Here is a 19,161-nt window from a genome sequence, read left to right on the forward strand (position 1 = left end):
GCTGATATTTTCAAGAGTTCTGGGCACCAAAGCTAATTGGGCCAACTGGGGACTAGGCAGATGACTCTAGCCCTGTCATAACAGATCTTTCTCAGGACCTCTGGTAGCAGGAGAAAGGGAGGAAAGGCATAGCTGAGATTGTTTGTCCATGACAAAAGGAGAGCATCCATTGTTGTGGTCCATAGCTCCTCAGGAGCAGTACAAGGGAAGCTTTCTGTTCATTTGGGACGCAAAGAAATCTCATTGAGGTGTACCCCACTGAATATTTCACTCAGGACAGAGTCATGAATCTCCTACTCGTGATCTGTAGAAAAGTGGCTGTTCATATTGTCTGCTGAAGAGTACTGAGCACCTGGGAAGAATTTGGCTAGGATAGTGATGCCATTTCTGATTCACCAGTTCCAAAGCCTAACTGCTTCCAGGCAAAGGGGAAGAGATCTTGTTCATTAGTTTATGCAAAAGACTGTGGTGATATTGTCTATCATCACTTGGATATGAAGTGAACATATAAGTGGGAGAAAGGCTCTGCAAGCCAGGCAGACTGCCCTCAGTTCTACTATGCTGATGTGCAGTCTGGCCTCCCGTGGGTCCCTGCACCTTGTGCAGTGTGACTGTTCAGGTAAGCACCTCAACCCAGAAGGGAAGCATCTGTTATGATGATGGCAGTGTTGAAGGGAATGCCCATTCTCACTTTCTCCAGATTCAGCCACCATGTGAAGGAGGTGATGACTCTGGCAGGAACAGTCACTCTAGAGTTGATGTGATCTTTGTCTGGTGTGTAGATCGACCGGAGCTAGGCATGCAGACATCGTAGATGAAGCCTGGTGAATGACATTACATAAGTGCATGAGGACAAAGAGCAAAAAGCGAGGCCCACACTCTGACTGTAGTCCTTGGTCTGCGAATAATCCGTGCTGTCAGAAACAAACAGCCCAGTGTCACTCCAATGAAGTTTATCATCTGTGCGGGTGATAAAACGGGCTTTTTTTTGTTTACACAAATGCCCAGAGCTGCTAGAAGATGGAGCAGAAACTCTGTCGATTTACCAAGAGCCAATCATCCAGACATGGGAAAACTGTAATTCTTGACGTCTCATAACAGGCTCCCACCAAAGAGAAAACTTTTGTAAATACATTGGCTGCTGTTGCTAGCCAAATACAAGGACTCTGAATAAGACATGTTCTTGGCCCACCATAAACTGAAGGAACCTTCTGTGGGAGAGATAAATGCCTAAATGAAAGCATGGATCCTTCATGTCGAGAGCCGCAAACAACATCCTCTGTTGTAAGGAGGGGGATTATTGATGCTAACATAATCATCCTGAATTTCAGCTTTCAAATAAACACGTTTAGTTGCTGAAGATCCAGAATGGGTCTCCATCCTCTGTCTTTTTGGGGCACTAGGAAATACGGGGAATAGAACTCTCTCCCTTATATTGAGGTGAGACATGTTCTATTGCCCCTCATTGTAGGAGGGAGTTCACCTCTTGATAAAGAGTCACCTAGAGAGTGTGGTTCCCGAAGGGGGACCAAGAAAGGGTTTTGTGAGAGCACAGGGAGAGGAACTTGATGGAGTATTGTTGATGGATAATTTCCAAGAGTCAACTGTCTGTCGTGACAAGGAGATCTAGGGTGCATGTGCAGGCTAATGGATACTGCTTGCTAGAATTTCTGGACTCAGGTGCATGGCACCCATGGAATACACATATGGACCTGCACTCGAAGAAGAACCATAGTCAGGTTTCAAGACATGTATTTCATTTAAGAACTTTCTGCTTCAATGTATCCATTTAAACTTTGACAACTTAAGCAATCTGCATGTCCTGTAGCAAGCTAATAGGATCAGTGTAATGAAAATATATAAACTGTTGTGAAAAAAATTACAATTCTAAGAAGATATTATGAAGTGACAGAGAGAAACAAATAATTACAGTTGTCAGAGTAGCAGCCGTGTTAGTCTGCATTCTCAAAAAGAAAAGGAGTACTTGCGGCACCTTAGAGACTAACAAATTTATTTGAGCATAAGCTTTCGTGAGCTACAGCTCACTTCATCGGATGCGTTCAGTGGAAAATACAGTGGGGAGATTTATATACATGGAGAAGATGAAACAATGGGTGTTCTCGTTACAGTGTGTATGGTAACACCCATTGTTTCATGTTCTCTATGTATATAAATCTCCCCACTGTATTTTCCACTGAACGCATCCGATGAAGTGAGCTGTAGCTCACGAAAGCTTATGCTCAAATAAATTTGTTAGTCTCTAAGGTGCCGCAAGTACTCCTTTTCTTTCTGCAAATAATTACAGTGTTTGCCATTAAAAAGTTAGACTATTCCTGTAATTATTACACAGTGGTATCTGAGTTACCGGTTAACATGACTATTCCTCTCTCAAGTCCTTTCTGAAACACTGCCTCTAAGAGTCCTAAAGGCTCTTGGCTTTGAGGCACTTTTGCCCGTCCACCCAAATTGGGTAATGTGCCAAAGACAGTGCAGCTCAGCTGAACCCCACATATCTAGACCATACAGTGCTTCATGCAAGCATCTTACATGTTCTCAGAAGCTAATGAAAGGAAGAGAGCACCACAGTTTGTACCTACTTATATGCCTTGTACCTACTCAACTGAAGGTGTGTATTTAAGTATAAGGGATTCAAGTTCATTCAGAAAATATCTGAAAGTAGTATCTGCTTGATGGTCAGAATTTACCATTATAATTATACAGATATATATAAAAAACCAGGGGACCAATGTGAAAACACAGCAATAAAACTGAATGCCAGTAGCCTTTGGGTTAATCCTTTCCTCGTTTAAAATCTCTTGATGGCCTATTTTAGATAATAAAGTCATGAGCAATCCTGTCAATTCTTGCAATTCCAGTAAAAATCGTAAATCACCAGTATAGTTTCTTACAAACAGAATAGTTTCTGTTGTGAACTACAGAATTTGAGAGTCTATAGCAGATCCACAGATGTAGAATATAACTTTTTTAATCTACACAAATGAGTGAGAGACCCAGTGTGAATCAGAGTGAGTTTGGGAGAAGTGATTGTACATGACATGGTGTTCACTGATTACTGTTTGGGAAGTGTCATATGATATACACTGGCCCCACCATCTGACAGCTGCAGCATCTTGCTAATTCCCAATTGATTATTATTCACTCATTTATAGAATGTTTGCTTCCTGGTCTTGGACCGCTTTAGATAATTCAACTCCAGATACACTTCTTCAAAAATACAGCACATGTGCTCCCTATCTCTCTGTAATAACCACTCACTTCTGTGAAACACCAATTTTGTAAACAGAAAGAAAACCTTTTTTGTATTTTATTTTTAGGTTTGGGGTTTACTGGAGTAATGAATTATTTCTTTCCACACTAAAGATTCCTTCAAGTCTGAAGAGATTTATTTAAAACTGCAAACAATGTATATTTTAATAGACTGGTAAAATGCAAAGATGGAGACTATACCTGTCAGAGGCATTTATGATATTCATAACCCAGTTTAAGAACTCTTTTGGAGTCATTTTTATAGAATCTTCTGTCCTTGGAAGAACATTTCTGAGATCCATACAATGAAGACTTTCTAGCACCTGCATGTATAATCCACAAACAAAATACTGGTAAGTAAAGAAACAGTGACGCCAGCTGTATTTTTTTTTTTTCTGTTTTATCAGCAAGGAATTTATCACACTTATATTTTAGATGTATTGATCTATATACCTATCTATGTCTAGTAACTGGGAAATGGGCTTAAAAATGATAGTGTAGTTTCTGTAAAATAAATACAAGTCCACATATTTTGTATTTAATTCTCAAATACACAGATTCACTTTTAACAAATTGTTTACTGAATGTACAGGCAGCAAACCATGGTGAAAAAATGCAGGTTTCCCAGCAGGACTAGAAAAGTGATGAGGATATAAATATCAGGCAGGGGAAGTTTTACTTTTAAACAAGAAAATGGACTTCTAACTCTCTGACTATTACAAAATCAAAGTAAAATTCCTGGGTAATATTAAGAGAAAGAGGCACATGTTATACTGAATATAATACAAAAAAGTCATGCTCAGAAATACAGCAGGAGCATTTTTTTAAAAGAATTCAACACATTTACTGAAAACCCTTCAAATCTTGAGAAAACTGAATGGCTCCTACCTTGCAAAAACATTCCGGATGCTTTTCCTTCATAGCCATCCTAAGAAGAGTCACCTCCAAATCAGAAAGTAAGGACAATGGACCTCTCTTTTCCACTGTAGCCTGCTTAGAATTTACCTGCTTCCACCACAGCAGCACTGCTTCCAACATCAGGAGACGCACTTCGTGGAAGTCAGATTGAAGCAAGTGAACTACCATTGAAGAAGGATTCATTATTTGCTCTGCAACAGGTGAACTACTGTTTGAGAATTCAGGATCTGCAGCCACTGAGAGTACAGAGATCACAAGTTTGGTGATACTCTGAAGATACTGTGTGAATCCTGGTACTGCAGAGAAGTAGTGGATACCTGTCATCAGCTCAGAATCTGAGATAACGCTACCTATTTCCTCCCAAAAGCCGAATAACTCTATTCCTGAAATAGAATGTAGAAAAATAAATAAATAAATAAAATACAAATGGATATTATACATGGATTCTTGCTAACTAAATGATTCTATGTAATTAAAAACCCTGAGGTTTGAAAAAATGGCCACAACATTCATGCAGCTATTAAAGTGAAAACAAAGTTATTTTCCCTCTTTGCTTTGAAGTGATCTGATTTATAAAATTACTGTCACGGAGCCTTGTCATATGTATTTATGTTTAAAGACTAAGCACTCAAAAAATAAAATACAGAAACATTTTTATAAACTGTCATAATATAGTACTAAACTCTCTCAGCTGTACAGTAGAAACCAATCATATACACGAGAAAAAGTTTCAAGTTCAAGCATTTTGGTTCCAAAACTGAAAAAGGCTTCCTATTTAGAGAGTCTGTGTCCCCACACTGCTTCAGAGCTGTCCTCAATGGTATTTTAGACATGCAAAATTCCACTTGCCCACTTGCTCAAACACGTAATAATTTTTTTCAGGGACATAGCGTTTGTCATGGTACAACAGGGTGAGCAGATTTTACACCTAGTCAGTAAGTTTTCATTACAACTTTGCAAGGCTGTAGGGACAGCTAAGCTTATGGAGTAAATGCCCATAGATTTTGAGGGGAATTATTCCGACCCCTCAAAAATGCAGGGCAAACATCTATCGGGCTTACACTGCATGTTGCAGGGGAATAATGCCATTCTGGTATCTCTCTCCTTTTTCTACACACACCAGACACTTTTTGTGTATTTGGATGATTTCCGGCTTCCCTGTGTATGGTGGAAGATCGGATAATTTGGACCTAATTCTTCATGTTTCAAATAATGTCCTGTTAGTATTGGAAACCTTAAAACAGGAACTGCAGGCCCACCTGGTAATATCTTTGCATAAGGATACCAACAATGCTCCATATTCTCTCCAACATTCTTCTCCACAAAAATAAATACCTCTTATCTCAATATAGTGAAAATATTCTTGTTTTTATACCTCGGCATGAAGAAATTTTTCCAGGCTTTCATGGAAATATTTATTTTTCTGCTTAACTCTTTTCTTTGGCCAAACTCAAAACTTTTGACTAAACCGATAAACACATGAATTACCACAGTAAATGTCTGTCTCTGTTATTAAAATACCAAACAAACAAAAACATTCTACATAGTCCAGGTGATCAGCTGCTGCAAGAGGGAACAGGAACCACCTTTGGCTGACTAAGCAGTGATGTTTGCAAGCAGCAAAGGGAGTTTTGTTGAGTCCTCCTTAACCCGGATGGTGACAGATGCAACAAGGAGCCTCAAGAATGAAGGAGGAAGTACAAACAAGGCACAAATGAGGTGACCCTCAGTACTTGACTAGGATGAGAAGGAACTGCCCCTCTCCCACAGGATATTAACATGGTGCCCGTCATTGTAATATCTGAATGCCTCAGAATCTTTCAATGTATTTATTATATATGGGACAATAGATACTACTTCACCCAAGGACATCCGATTTCTAAATGAAAAACACAAATTCCATTAAATATCTTGGGAAGGCTCCATGAAGTCATGGACATACTAGCATCTCCCACAGCAATGCTGGTAGGTGTTTTCCTCTCACTTGTGATCTACTCACATCTAGCAAGTCAGGAAGTGAAGAATCTCTTATTCATTTGAAACTGCAGAGGGAAATAAGGATGGCAGAATGGAATTACCAGAGCTAGTCAACATGATTAGAACTGGTTCGAACCCTGGATTTACAACTCAACTGAAACACATCAGCTACAGCAGCACACTGTCCTCTCCCATCATTGCATCAGTGCTAATTTGGAGGGAAGAATAGCACCTGCTGAATCACTGAAGCATCCAGGTGTTCCTTAGATAGCGCCCATTCAAGTCGTTTTCAAGACACTTCCTGCTTTATTTGAAAGATCACACAGATTTAAAGCTCAGGATTAAAGCTCAAGGTGGTGCGGCAATAAAGACAGAAAGAATTATTACAGTTTGAATACTGAGAGCTCAAAAATAGCACACTTTTACTCCACCCTACCCTATGAGTCCTTCCAAAACTGCAGAAATACCTAAATACCGTTAATAACAGCATTTGAATGCTTTTAAAGGAGGAAAAGGCAACTCTTTAGGAAGGGAGGAACGATATATTATGTGGTTATATCAGAATCAGGAGCCACTATGAAATGGACTTCAGTGGATATTGAGCCCATCATTTCAAATGGGTGAAATACAAGAACTTGTAAAATAGCTCCAGCTGTCAGCCCCCCACTGGGGTGGGAGACTGCTGGGAAAACCGGACATATGGTAACAAATCCCCCATACCCTGCGACCCTCACTTCTGGGCTGCTGCTGGCAGTGGCTCTGGCTTTAGAGCTGGGTGCCTGGCCAGCATCCTTCCTCTCTGGCTGCCCAGCTCTGAAGGCAGCGTCCCTGCCAGCAACAGGGCAGAAGTGAGGGTGGCAATCCCACGACCCTCTTACAGTAGCCTTGTGACCCTCCCACCCTGGATGGGTCCCCTCCACCCTGGTCCCACTTCAGGACCCCCCACAGTTACAACACCATGAAATTTCAGATGTAAACATTTGAAAACATGAAACTGACCAAAATGAATCATGAATTTGGTGGGGCCCTAAGTATAAGGATGTTTCAAGTGAGTCTTTTCTGAAAGCTAACACCACACTGGTGATTTATATCATTGTGATATGTATTTATTAACACTATAGGAGGAAATATGCTATTACACCACACAAAAAAAAATCTCGTTGTAAGACTTCCTTCAGGTCCACCAGTTATCAGCTCTTAGGGAACTCCTGCAGGTGTTAATAGTAATAGTAGTTAAAGTCTCTAGGAACTTCTCTGTACCCATTCTGAAATGTCATCTTGATTTGAGCATCACTGGTTGGGTGGCTCATTGAAAGATGCAGTGGACTATGAGTATGCTACAGACTTGTGTGTTCTTAGTGGTTTTATTCTCTACACAAAAGATAGAGGGGAACAGGAGCTCAGAGAACAGTAACATCATTGTCTATCTGTACCTCCAGTTACTGAGGCTCTGGGTCTCCTGCACAGACATTGCACCCTGGACAAGGCTAGAACTCCAGATATTTATTCTTGCTCTTTGGAATCAGTCTCAGGATTGAATATCTCCATGGATGATCCATTGTCTGCTGTGATGGACCATTAGAAAAATCGCAAGTCCCCTAGCTACACCAAGCCCCAGAGTCTTGACAATAGATGCAAGTATTCTAGGTGGAGGAGCAAACTCAGGGAAGATGTTCAAGGACCAAAAATCTAAGCAGCATAAATCTCTTGGAAGAGATAGATGCCTATCTGTAAAATGATGACATAATCTAATTGGGACAAATTATGCTATTTGCATACATCATCCATCAAGGATGGGAAACAAACAAGTCTAAATGTAGAAACAACTCAGACACTTTCCTGGGGAGAGTGTCCCCTAGCCTCCCTCCAGGTGGAACACAGTAAAGGATCTCTGAGATGGCAGACTGGCTAATTAGTCAACCATTTAACAACTTAGTGGTCACAGATATTCCAGTCTATGTCATAGCTGGGAATGGATGCCCTATCTCACTCTTGGTCAACTATGCCTTTCCTCCACCACCACTGCTGGGAGTAGAAGGAAAGAGGAATGTGGGACTGCCCTCAGAGTTTTACCAGGTCCAAACTCCATGCTCTCCTTACTCAGTTCTGAAGCACGATCACATGGAGGGTTCCCACAGCCACAACAGCAGCAAAGAGTGGCTTGGGTAGTTGCACCCAAAAGTGGCAAGAGTGGGGCCAGGTACCTGGTCTACTCTGAATGTGGATGCAAGACCTGGTGGCTTCTCTTCTCTCTACTGAAGGCCAGCTACAGGCTCAGGCAGCCCTCATGGTATTGGGTATGCGTGGGTCACAGTTTCAAGCTTTTCTTTACAACCATAAGGACAACAAACATAATTTGTTTTAAATGAAAGCTTAGATCCTGACATCACATGACTCGGGAAGCTGGGGCCCTCGTCACACTGCTCTTCTGCCTATGCCTTAAGTCCAGCCCTGCCTATGGGTGCATCCAAACCTGAGGACTCCGGTGAAACCCAGCAGAGCTTGCGTGATGATATTTTGAACATCAGCACTGTCTACTGTTAGGTGGAGCTTGGCTTGTGAGTAGAGTTTAGGAGTACCTTTTTTTAATTAATTCAAACTCTGTTTATAACGAAAAAAATAGAAAATTTTAGTTCTACTTGTCGTATCTAAAAACCTACGGCCATGTCTTCACTGTATAGTTAACTCAAGTTTTATATTCTTGAATTAATGCCTCTTGAGTTAGCCTAGCTCTAATGAGAGCAGCCACACTGTAAAAATATCACTCCAGAGGTACAGCAGCTGATAAATTGTGCTAACTTGAGCTGTAACCTGTACCCCCTGCACCACCACACTTGAGTTCAGAATGTGTATGTATCAATGGGACTCAAGTTAGAGGCAAGACTCAAGTTATAACTCACATTAACTCTGCAGTGAAGACAAGCCCTAGGCACGCTGAAATTAATGTTTGAAACTTAGCATATTATACTTTAATACAGATACTTCTGTTGCTCTATATAGTCTCCTGTCTGATTTTTTTCAACTTTTGGAGGAAGCTGTCTACTCCCAAATAATAATCTCATATGATAATTTCATGTTCAAAGTTCACACACACAAAATGTGACCAGGCCCTCTCAGAGGTCCAGAGAGGCACGGACCACTTCCAGCTTTTGAGGCCCCTAGCCATAATAAAAAAAAATGACGACACGTGATCTAATCTTGTGCCATCAGAACGGATATATTTTTATTAATATCATGAACATTATTAACTCTTTAATATGACAAAATCTATATCAGTTTGCAAAAAAATTATGTCTTTTATCAAATCACATCTCTTATTTGCTTAAATTTGCAGCGCTAAGCTGAGAAAGTGTGTCACATTTTGGTTTGATAGGGATACGCATAAAAACAAGTTGTGAAACTTATCAAATGCCATAAAATTAACAAGTGTCTAAATTTGAGGCCCCCTTTGAGCTTGAGGCCCAAGCCAAATGACCCTCCTGGCCCCCTGTCTGATTGGCCCTGAATGTGACTTCTCTGTTCAACAACCAGAATTGTGTTCACTTATTCTCACCTATCCCCTTGGGTGTGGAGAGCTGCTTTCTACCCTTCTCCACCCTACCTCCTAACTAGGCACCTGTACTCTTACATTTTCTCTCCATGTTCCCCCCATTCTCTTCCACCTTCTCCAACATTAACTTGTCTCCCACATATCCCTTCAGAGTCCTCTATCCATCACATTCTTCCTGTCATGCCACATTCCTCTGCAGCCCCCTGAAGTCTTCTTGTTGCCCCCCCCCACAATTCCCTGCAACTGCCCTGAGTCTGTCTCCTACCTCCACTCCTCTGAGCCCACTCAGTCTGCTTCCTACCCCCCCCTTTCCATTGCACCCTCCTCAGTCTACCTCCTGTCCCCACACATATTTCCTTGTACTCTTCCCTTGTTCTGCCTCTTGCTTCCAACACATTCCCGATTCCTCACAGTTCCCTGTCCAATTCCCTAACACTAGCCTGACTAGCATTCTCCTGTCCCCTGACACTCACATGGTGACTAAGATGCCACCATCTTCCCTGATGGCAGCTGGTGACAGCCCTATTTGAAGCAGTGGGAGGTGGCATTCATTTTTGCTGGGAGCAGCCTTGCTTTCATTTGCAAAGGTGAGAGAGACATGGTGACCATCTTGTTGGAAGGCAACATGTGGCTTCAGTCATATTGACAATAATGAGGGATCCTGGCCACTTTGGATGAGGGAAAAACTTCATAAGATTGAAGGCATAAATCAGCAATCACAAGAATCTTTTTAAAAATCTGAATATTGAGAGACTTGTGATAAAACTGCAAGAGCTGGCATCAATGGTGCCCCCCTTTCTGATGCTTTGTCCCTCAGTTCTCTATGTGTAAAATGGGACTAAGTATTTCCTTTCCTCATTGGGCTGTTCAGTAATGTTTGTGAAGTGCAATGATAAATGACGATGAGGCCCATAAATACCCAATTAGGCAAGTAGCCAGGTGAGACAGATTTTTCAAATTCTATGTATAGAATTCTATGAATAGTTATGCAGGGAAAAACCATCTTTTGTGCTAAAAAACTTTAGCCCATAATACCAATCTTTTCCAAGACAAGGAGCTAATTTTATTAAACCAGAATATTGGGTTATCCAACCAAATTTCAAGTTGATTTGCCTAATTGAAAGTCAGTGGGAATAGACTATCTAGAAGTCTGCACATTCTAAAAATATGTTTTAATATGTCTTTAGTCAAAAGAATGGCATTGACCATGTACCACATTAAACGCATCTGCACCCACAGTTTACATAATTTATGACATAACGAACAGATAGAAATTGCTTTCAATTTGTTCAGATGGAATTTGTTAAATTTAACCTAATTAGACCAAATAATCAAAGCAGGCATTTGTAAGCTGCCAATGTTTTTGGTCCCCCCGCTAAAATTGTTTGGCCACATTTCTTAGAGATTTAGGCAAAGAAAATTAAAATCTAATTAAAATAACTGATCTTATATTTATTCCTGTCACATTAATTATTCAAGTTGTAAGGAGTATAAAGTACTTTTAACTATTTTTCCTGGATTTTACCATTATCGATTTCTAAGTTAGCCTATGGGAAAGGTTACTTCAATTAGCATTTAGCTTCCTTTTAAGAGCAAGTTGTCTAAAATGAAAACCCCCATATTCTCAGCCTTCAAATTGTATATAATATCTACCAGCTTATCATTGAGACAAACTGTTTTAGAAATTCCAGCTTCATTTTCACAAACTCGTAACAGTAAAACATTTGGAGTTTTGATAATATATGGAAGCTAAAAAAAAGTTTATTACATTTGGCAGAAACTCAGGACAAGTACTATGCATTCTAATTAGCAAAGACAACCACAAATATATTTGACAAAGATAACAGCATTGTAAAATATTTGTTCTAAGGATAGCATGACCATGTGGTGTAAAACAAAAATAAAATGCCAGACAACTTTACTGATTGCCTGGTTTTTGTGTCTCACACATTTCAGATGCACTATATTCTTGTAGTTGTACCTATTGATAAATATGAGCCCTTAAAGATACCTAAAAATAAGACAGATCTGTCCAGTTTGTTAGTTTATTTACTACAGTGCATCATGGGACTGAGAATGCTAATTGGGTACCAATCTGCACAATGCTTGTGAAACCTACAACACTTGATATAAGGAATAAAATGCTAGAAGGTAGCATGCAAGTCAGAATCTATTTTTTCAATTTCAATAAAATGACTTTACCCAGATTACTGACTTGCTACGTTTTGGCATCAAAAGGAGCTGTTGACATAGGGTACAATTGTCAAAACACTCAGCATTAGTTTAACTTTACTCTCATAGATGCTAATAAAAGCAGAGTTAGGCAAATGCTGAGAACTTCTGAAAATCCCACTCTTAAACTGGAAAAAATCAAAATATGGACATGAAATTCGAAAGGCTTTATTCTGCTAGGTTCACACCTTTGAGATCATACTCATGGTTTTCTCTCTCCTACTGAAGCAACAGTATTTTTGAAAAAGGTATATAATGCTACAGTATTCCTGAAGTCAAAAGGAGTTGCCTATGCATATCGAAGGACAGAATGGGGCCCAAGGAGGCTGGCAGTACATGCATATTAGAAAAAAAAAGTGTCTATTACGGACTTATACATAGACTTTTCTTTCATCTTTTCTCTGGTAGCTTTGCCTGGTTTCCTTTTCTTCTTTATTTATATATTCTTATTTGATTTATGGGCAGAACAGTATGTTAAATGAACAAATATCTGCTTTTGCACGCTACTCTGTGCAAACTCTGCCATTTACTATTAGAGATCATATTGTAATATTATATATATTTTTGCTTTTTTATGAATTGACAAGAGCTATTGGACTGTAGCAAGGGCAAATCTCCGAATGACACAAATAAAGGGACATCTGCCTGGGGCGGGAAGGTTGTGTCCTGGAGGGTTTCGCACCTGTTACAGGGAGGACGTATGCCGTGTTGTAGCTGTGTCGTAGCCTTGTCATTCCCAGTATGTTAGACACACAAGATGGGTGAGGTAAAATACTTTATTGGACCCACTTCTGTTGGTCCAATAAAAGATACTATCTCACCCACCTCGTCTGTCTAACAGGAGGATGAACAGCCTAGGTCTGAGCCCTCTCTGCAGTCGTCGCAGCACCCTGTGCACTACTGTGATCCTGCTGTCGTCATTACAGCAGGAGCTCTTGTCCCAGTGTGAAGTTTCAGACAACTGGGTATAAATAAGAAGGAAGGGCTCTGCTGGGTGCCAAAAGCCTACCAACCAGATGGAGCTACCTGCCACAAAGGAATTGGAGAGCAGCAGCTCAGAATCCAGATAAGTGTGCTCTTTAGAGAAATCCAGTAATAAAAAATATTGCACCCAAACAGATGGATAGTCCATCCAGTCTTGTATACTGTTTCTGGCAAAGGCCGATGCTGAATGCTTCAGAGAAGGGTGTATAATCTCAAAACCTAATTGTGCAATACTACAACATGAGCAGGAGTTCTTCCTGACTCCAGCTGATGTTTTTTAGAATTCTCAAAAATAACTATAAATACACACATGGCCTGAAGTATATCCTGTCGCAAACTGGACCTAAATTTTGTGGCAAGGTCCCTGGGTTCTGTTGCATTCCCATGGAAATTCTGGAGCAGCTTCAGATAAATAGTATTTTTTCCCAATCACTCTTATTTGTCAGTCAATTCTTCTATTAAGCCATAAAATATAGATCTACTCTGAACATTGTAGTTGCAAAACTGGACCTATTCAACAGACCTTCTCACTGCCTGCATTCAGACTCACACTTGCTTGCCTCAGGGACACAAGTCTCTACTACATTTTATTCCTTTTAGCACTTGGAAGTCCACTCTCCCATTACCGTATTAGTTCTATGCTTTTGGATATTATTGAAAATACAAACAATACCATTCAAAACAAATACAGTTAATGCAACATTAAAGTTGACAATCAAGCATTCAAAATTCAGGAAATGCTGACTGAGGCCAGGTCCTCACTTAAAAGTTTGCCAGCATAGCTATGTCAGTTAGGACTGTGAAAAAATCATTCCCTAATCAACAAACCTATGCCAGCGAAAGCCAGTGTAGATGCAGTTACACCAACAAGAAAGTCCTTTTGCCAAGATGGCTTATTATGTTTGGGAAACTTCTATTAGGAAGGTCAGCCAGTATATTTTACCACTACAGCTAATCAGTCTCAGTGGCAATGAACAAAACCAAGCAATGTCAAGATTGCATGTATCACACTAACGTCTTATAAATTTGCATAGTGAAATGACCACTCTCTTTTCTGCCTCCCTCCTTCAACTCAAATCAGTTTCCTCTTTACTTTCTTTTTACTAAATTACCTCTCTGAATTTCCTATCACCAATAATTCCCTGACTCCCCATTTCCCTAATCTCCTGTGTTGTCCACTGTAGGGCTGTTCTATTTGGAGGGAGAGTACTTGACTATTCTCCAGCAGGATACACTTGTTACAAGTTACAAATTTTAAAGTTCCCAGGCTTCCCCAAGTCAGAGGAGCTCAAGAATGCACAGTCCTCCCTCATTAAATTGGAAAAACCCTGGAACATGCCAGATTTGAAGACTGTGGCCAACACAGTCCATTGGATGGTTAACATAGACATAATGGTTTAAAGGTATTCAGTGCTATAAATGTGTTAGGTATTATTATTACCACTGAAGACAGGAACCAGCTCAGCGAAGAAGCTAAACCAGATGAAACCTTAAAATGGATTTCAACAAAGGCAGAAGAGGTCTTTTTGAAGTACAGAGAAAGTGCTATATATCTGAATGATATTAAAAGTTTGGATTTGAATCAGTTTCCACCTTGTTTCAACTGTAGTTAAAACCTATAAGAAAAGCGAAAGGTAAAACATTTCTTGCAAATTTGCGTTATCTTTGGTCATGTGGAATATCAGGAGTCTTCACACTGAGATCCAAAAGCACACCAGAAGCTAGCTCTAAGCATCAAAACTTCACATACTGCTTGAGGAGCTTTCATACTTGGACACAAATGAACAGTGGCCAGATGTGCTTTAAGAAACTGACTACTCTATATTTGTTGTTACACATTCCAAATAAGTTTTTTGTGTGTACAAAGAGAAGAGATTAAACTGCAAACTTATGATACAAGTCTTTAATTTTAATAAAGGTTTCTGAGGAAGTGCATTCTGCAACACTCATGACCAAAGCAGTAAGGCAGAATATCTAGCCTTTTTAAGACAGATAAATATTTCTAGACCTTATCTCAACACATATTTTTTGGTTATAACGAATTTTTAGTTGGGCAAGATAGTTTTAGTCTCCACCTCTGCTGCCTCTCCTCCCTTTCCTGCATCTTAAATTGCTTTGAATTTGTGTAGCAAATTCCACATGGTCTAAACTGGACTTTAACAGACAGGTTTTATTTATTGAAGACAACAAATCATTGACAGAAAGTAAATGTAAAATAGGAAAAGACTAGGCATGGTTGTACTCTGAAAATGTCTTTGTAATTGTAACCCCTTTGACAGGCACAATCAATTAGAAGTGGTCTGATTTTAACCAGTTGCAGGCTCATTACACTGCATTCCAGTTTGTGTTGATGAAAATCAGTTTCAGCCTGTGGCCTGGAACTCATACAGCACTTCCTGGGGCCTCTTATATAAACACATTAAGAAACAGTTTTATTTGGACTTGTCCATCCCCCTTTTATTCTACTGAAACAACTTTACAAATCAAGAATAAAACAGAACAATTGTTGCCCATAACCAGAAACACACTCAATGGAGAAAGATGTTTAAACTATGAAGAGTGTAAAACTTCAAATTGCAATTATTGCTTACAGTATTTCAGTATAAGACTTGAGACAACACTGCTTAGGCTACAGTTTCTCTTTAATATACCATTAGGACACTTCTAGTTGTATATAACATAACAGAGTGCTCTTTCAGTCAATAAAGGCTACTTTATTTGAATACATTTTCATAGAAAATGTACCAAAGTAATGTAGTATTTTGAAATTATCACATGTGAACACAAATTTTAATGACTTTCCTAGTGGAGTACATATGAACAAAGATAAATATGTATATACAATATCGGTTTGTTTAGGATCAAATACTTTCCCACAGCACAAAGCCCAAGTTGCAGGAGCTGTGAAGAGGGAATGAAATCCTCTTACCCCCAGACATGGAGTAGAGACACAGCCATTAGTACAGCCACAGCAATGCAAGAGCCTCTGTAATGAATCTGCTCCTCAAAAGATGAGGGTTGGAAGGGAAGAGATGAATTGACAGATGTGGACAGCTCAACAAAGACCTCTGATCTACGTGCAGCAGTTGTCAAAAAGCAGACAAGACATTAGGATGCATAAGGGATGAGATGGAAATTGATAAAAAATATGATAATGCCACTATATAAAACAATGAGATGCCCTCACCTGGAATACTGTATTTAATTCTGATCACTCAGTTTTAAAAAGGATAGTGCAGAATTACAAGGGGCTCAGAAGCAGGCAACAAGAATGATTAGGGGCTTGGAAAAATTCTCATATGAAGAGAGATAGAAAATACTGGGATTGTTCACCTTAGAATGGACATAAATAGGAGGAAACATGATAAAAATATATATAAAAAATGAATGGTCTTGAGAAGGCAGGTTTTGAATGTCTGTTCTCCCAAGAATTAAGGGATATTAACTGAAATTGAAGGGTAGCAAATTCAGAACTAATTAAGGGATATGCTTTTTCACACAACATAGTTCACCCTGGGAAATCATTGAGTAAAAGGTATTGGAGACCAGAGAGTATCAGTATTCCAAGAAGGACGGGACATTTAGACAAACAACAAGAATATCTGGAGTTATAATAATAAATATATTTTTACATGTATTTTTTAAAAATGAAACTTTTAGAAGAGATATAAACCCTCATGTTTCAGGGCACAAGTCAAACTCTAATTATTGCAGACAGGAGGAAATTTTCCCTGGGGGCAGGTTATACTAAAACTACTTTCTGCAACATTTCTTGTACCTTCCTCTGATGCATCAGATACTGGCCACTGCTTGTGACAGGATACCAGATTAGATGCAGCACTGGTCTGATCCAAGATGGCAATTTCAATGTTCCTGTATAGGATCTACGTAATCATGGAGCCACTAAATCTGCACCTCCATGGCATGGTGCAGGAGCTACCTCCTCGTTGCACAGGATATATGAACCCTTTGCATTGGCCTCTGCCTCCTATCCTCCTCCCATGAAGTAGAATCCACCTGTTCCCTTGCCTAACAGGTCTTCGGCATGTATGCCCCCTTGGGGGCTATTTCTACATCCCCACGGCTATTACTTCAGATATTTCGGCTTGGTTAAGACCACATTCCCCACAGCTTCTCTTTTTGCTTGATCCTTCAGTTAAAGCATACAGTTGGATTCAGCATCAGGCTATGCTGGATTTAATGTCCAGAGCTGTGGGTCCCTGGTGGTGGAAAGCTCATTGGGGGGAGGGGGATATGAAGCAGTACCGGATAATTGCAGCTCTTGCTCTGCCTGGGGGCTTGAGCTTGCCAGTTTTGCCCCACAACTGGAGTGGTGCTAGCCAAGTAGTCTGACTGGCAGCACTCCTATGTAAGTTAAATCTATTCTTGCCTTGCAGAACCCCCCCAGCAAGAAAATGTGTGAAACATTTAACAAGTGAAATGTATTTGTTTTAAATCTGAGAGTGTCTCCCTCCAGAAGAGACCCTCTTTTAAATAAAGGATTTGTCTCAATCAGTTAAATGCAGCATTAAAATTAAACCACAAAAACACTTACATTACGGGTTTGAATTAAACCAACAAAACTGTCCTTAACTCACCTTGCTCTGCCAGTGGCTAAGGACAGGATAATAATAAAGCACCATGCTGAAGAACTGTGTAATACATGGACACAGTAAGCTAATTATAGCTGCACTGAATCAGTCACACTCCAGAGGGCTGGCCTTCTAATCGTGCTTTCACTTTACTTCATCGTTTATTGTGCTGTGTATGACCATAAATAACATGCTAAGCAACAGCTTAATGCCATCAAAGTTTTGATTGGTCCTTCCTCCAAGAACTTCCCATCCATGACATAAACAATCAAATTGCTGAATCTTTGGCAGTGTGACTTTTTGTAAAACTTCTCACCCTACTGCAGAAACGATCCCTATGAAGTTTTCCATACTTCCATGGAACTTACCCATTGTTTCCAAGGTGGATTGCAGACATTTTTCCATCTTTGAAATTTTGCATCAATAAAACAGAACTACTTAGAAAGCTTGACCTACGCAAAGGATCAGAGTTTGACTTTTAAGCTTCTGACTAGCAGGAACTAGGAATGCTGCAAAGGCAGCACCTTTAACCCCTGGCGGGAAGGAACCCTCCTTCTCTTCAGCACCCCCTGCCAGGACTGGTTCTTACAGATACCAACAGGTCATGACTTTCTCCTCATCTAGACCCCTACACGAAGTGTCCAGATTTTCAAAAGTGCTCAGCACCCAGCAGTTTACACTGGTCTAACTAATGCATTTATTGCCCCAACCCTCACCCAGGTTTAATACAGCACTGAAATTTCCCACAGCTGATTTAGAAGTTGTATATTACAGTCGACTTGCCTTTTCTTCTAGATTTCCCGAGGTAATCACTCAGCACAACAAGGACATCAAGATATGCAGCTCTGGTCACCAAACAAGGATTTTGCCTAAAAAACAAATTGTTGACAGAAAGTAAATTCCTCATAAAATTCCCGCTCTGCTCAGACAGACACTGAAATTGTAACCTAGAATCATAGAGCCAGAAGGGACCCTTGAGAAGTCATAAAGCCCAGCTCCCTGTGTTGTGGCAGGACTAAGTTAACCTAGATCATCCCTGACAGGTGTCTGTCCAACCTGTTTAAAAATCTTCCAATGATGGAGATTCCACAATCTCTCTTGGAAGCTTATTCCAAAGCTTAACCATCCTTATAATTGGAAAGTTTTTTCTAATAGCTAACATAAATTTCCCTTGCCACAGGTTAAGCCCATTTCTTCTTGTCCTACATTCAGTGGACATGCAGAACAATTGATCACAGTCCCCTTCATAACAGCCCTTAACATATTTGAAGACTATTAGCAGGGCCCCCCTATAATCTTCTTTTATCAAGGCTAAACATGCCCAATTTTTTTTAACCTTTCCTCATAGATCAGGTTTTCCACACCTTTCATAATTTTTGTTGATCTCCTCTGGACTCTGCAATTTGTCCACATCTTTCCTAAAATGTAGTGTGCAGAATTGTATGCTCCTAGTAATACACCCCAGAACGATAGCTTTTTCACAGCTGCATCACATTTTTGACTCGCATTCAATTTGTGATGCACTACAACTCCCAGATCCTTTTCAGCAGTACTGCCACTTACCCTGTTATTACCCATTTTGTAGGTGTGTATCTGATTTTTCATTCCTAAGTGAAGTACTTTGCACTTGTCCTTACTGAA

General features: G+C 39.9%; 1 protein-coding gene across 4 annotated transcripts in view; it reads right to left on the reverse strand.

Annotated features, from left to right (window-relative positions):
- Positions 1 to 19,161, reverse strand: part of THADA (THADA armadillo repeat containing) — a 288,553-nt gene that overhangs the window by 47,615 nt on the left and 221,777 nt on the right. For all 4 annotated transcript variants that reach the window (XM_073339065.1, XM_073339064.1, XM_073339066.1 and 1 more), the window contains 3 exons: positions 18,304 to 18,389; positions 4,156 to 4,568; positions 3,469 to 3,590 (listed from right to left, as the gene is read on the reverse strand). In XM_073339065.1, the coding sequence (XP_073195166.1) occupies positions 3,469 to 3,590; positions 4,156 to 4,568; positions 18,304 to 18,389 (621 nt within the window). The remainder of the gene's footprint in view (positions 1 to 3,468; positions 3,591 to 4,155; positions 4,569 to 18,303; positions 18,390 to 19,161) is intronic.

The sequence above is a fragment of the Lepidochelys kempii genome, chromosome 3 (genome assembly GCF_965140265.1).
Source record: "Lepidochelys kempii isolate rLepKem1 chromosome 3, rLepKem1.hap2, whole genome shotgun sequence".
Lineage (NCBI taxonomy): Eukaryota > Metazoa > Chordata > Testudines > Cheloniidae > Lepidochelys > Lepidochelys kempii.